This window comes from Triticum aestivum, chromosome 4A (assembly GCF_018294505.1).
Source record: "Triticum aestivum cultivar Chinese Spring chromosome 4A, IWGSC CS RefSeq v2.1, whole genome shotgun sequence".
In the NCBI taxonomy this organism is placed as follows: domain Eukaryota; kingdom Viridiplantae; phylum Streptophyta; class Magnoliopsida; order Poales; family Poaceae; genus Triticum; species Triticum aestivum.
Window position 1 is genome coordinate 752759903 of NC_057803.1, and position 2837 is coordinate 752762739.

The 2837-nt window shown below is 40.9% G+C and overlaps 1 protein-coding gene across 1 annotated transcript in view; it reads right to left on the reverse strand.

Moving 5' to 3' along the window:
* Nucleotides 1–2837, reverse strand: part of LOC123084629 (uncharacterized) — a 42667-nt gene that overhangs the window by 33222 nt on the left and 6608 nt on the right. Inside the window, exons 5-9 of the mRNA XM_044506122.1 lie at nt 2253–2452; nt 2052–2138; nt 1345–1399; nt 1084–1238; nt 793–881 (exon numbers count right to left, since the gene is read on the reverse strand). Of these exons, the coding sequence (XP_044362057.1) occupies nt 793–881; nt 1084–1238; nt 1345–1399; nt 2052–2138; nt 2253–2452 (586 nt within the window). The remainder of the gene's footprint in view (nt 1–792; nt 882–1083; nt 1239–1344; nt 1400–2051; nt 2139–2252; nt 2453–2837) is intronic.

Genomic DNA, 2837 nt, shown 5'->3' on the forward strand with positions numbered 1-2837 from the left:
CCGCCACCGCCCGCCGAGGCCTGCCGCCGCAGGACACCGCCGCCTGCCGCCTAGATCCGCCGCCCGCGGAAGAAGGGGAGTCGGGAGAGGGAGTCCCCCCGCCGCCGCCGTCTGCCACGCGGGTTTCACCCGGCGGCGTCACCCGGCGGCGGCGCGAGGAGGGGAGAAGGAGAGGGCGGCGACGGTGCCTAGGGTTGGAGGCCCCCGAGTCGCCCAGGGCGGGGGCGATGTGTGGGACGCGATTGTTTAATTTCATAGATGATGTTTGATGCATTGAGGTCATCTATTTTTGGCCGCATATTCTCATCCAGCAATATATTGCTAGGGTTTAGATTTAAATGATAAATAGTCCCCTCATGGAGGTGTTTCAAACCCACGCTAGTGCCCTTAATTTTTTATTTTTTTGAGGGACGCTAGTGCCCTTAATTATTCTGTAGCGTGTGTGCCAGTCCAGCCCAGAATGCATATCTATCGAAAGGAGACAGATATAGTATCCCAAAAATGCTTAGAGTGTTAATTTTATTCTTCAAATGCCAGATATATAATAAAAATATATCTTGCCGCATGCATGTTGCGGCGTCATATATACCTGAAATATGTCGCTCAAGGGATCCATTTGGCAAATACTCGAAGCAGAATATCCTTTGCATATCATCGTCATACACATAACCTCCTCCTTCATGCTCTATAAGTTTGCTGTGTTTTCCATAGCAGTAACCAGCTAACCTGACAATATTCTGATTTTCGAACAATACTAGGTGACCAGACCTATGCACGGAACGATTAAATGACCTTTGCGGCAAAGGATCAAGGACGTTCTCGAATGCTGGCATACTACTGAGAACCTTCACAGCAAGAACTTGTCCATCCTCACAGATTCCCTATATATATTTGACACATCTCATTAGAAAATGGATTCTTAATTTTGCTTACCGGAGGCAATGTACTATAAAAGCTAGTTGATCATACATACATAGTACTCCTTCCAATCCAAAATAAGTGTCATAATTTCGAACTAAGGTTAGTTCAGCTTTAGTTCAAAACTGCGGCACTTATTATCGATCGGAGGGAGTACGTACGTACCTTGTAAACCTTTCCACTCCTACCCTCGCCAAGTATTCGCTCTTCAGAGACACCACCTATGATGTGGTCAATCTCCTGGAATGTCATAGCCTTGGGCTTTGGAATGGGTAAACAGCTCTTCCTGTGAGTAGACCAGCTGCTAGCTTCATTGTGCCCTTGTAAATTCAAAAAGTTAAGTTATTGACTCGTGTAAACTTAGTGCATTCTTGTAGCTTGGTTAGTTTTTACTATTATTATTTCTTAAAGACAGCTAGCATTAACCTGAAGAAGGCCTGGAGGAGCGCAGGATGGATTCTCCAAGGTCATCCTGATTAAACTACATATCATAAAGAAAACAAGGAGCTGTATGTATAAGCCCACAGAAGAGTGACCATATTTTTCCTTTTCAACACAAGGATAGACTTAGAGTAGTAGTATCACTTCAACAAATAAAGCATGCATGCGTGAGGTCCATGTACGTGCTATTATAATGCTGCTCATCATTTACCATCCCCATTCTCCAGACTAGACTTATTTTTAAAAATTTGTGCACTGGAATCTTGAAATCATATCTATAGATTTGTCTCAAAATTTATTGCAAAAAATATTTTTTTTCTTGATTCTATGCATATACTATAGTAGAAATTAGTGTTCAAAGTTAAATCTTGAAGAAGACGTGAATCACCAAAACATTACTTATCCGTGAACGGGAGAGAGTAGAATATAAGATGACGTGACATTACAATCCTACATCTTTTATATTCATGCATTTATAATCATGTGAATCAAAGAGGCACTAGGACATAAACTATAAAAGTTACAAGCTAATCCAGGATAAATGAACATGCCATGTGTCACAAGTAACACGTCACCTTTTCTGTATGTAGCCCTTGGTCACTAATCAAAGTTTCTGTCTCGTTCAAACTAGAAACAATATCTTGTATAGTAGGCCTTTCTTGTCGGTTTGACTTCAAGCAGTCTAATGCTACCTCAATGCATCTCTTCACCTGGCAGCAGTATACATCAACTAGTGGCTTGTGACTTTGATGTATCTTTTTCCTCCAGTTATTATGTACCTTCAATAATATTAGAAACAAAGTTAGAACGGTATAGTACACACAGGTCAAACATAACACAGTGGTTATCCAATATAGATGTTGGAAATAGCATGACAAAAAACTTATTCTTACAAGTGTAACAGATTTCCGAGTCGTCATCTCAACAACACGACTATAGCCTTCATGTCCGGGCATTATCTTTACAATGATAGCTCCCAAGTTAAATATGTCAAACTCTTTTGATATTATTTGATGCTTTACGTATTCCGGTGGCCAATATCCACTGCATGTCACCATGTATGGCACAAATTGTAACATTTTGGAATGAAGAGCTAGAGAAAAGAAAGTAGATGAAAAAAATATTTCTTATTTGAAAAGGTAAACTTTATTGATCTCCCGGGCACTTGCATCAAAGTGAATGCACATAAGACATTGTAGCACTAACTGAAGAGAGTCGGGCAAATTAGGGCTTTGCTTATCAATAATCTCTATTAGAAAGAAAGAAATCCAAATGTTAATTCAACGTATGAAGTAAATCAAAGTTCGTAACAGTGAGATGTGTGTCTCCTCAACATCCCAACACACAGCTGGGCGCCAAGACAGTGTCGTTGCCACATACGATCGATAACATGGACACGACTGACATTATACTACATACTAACAGTTGGATATTAGATGGGAAGAACATTTCTTTTGGTGTGTCTTAAATTAGCCCCC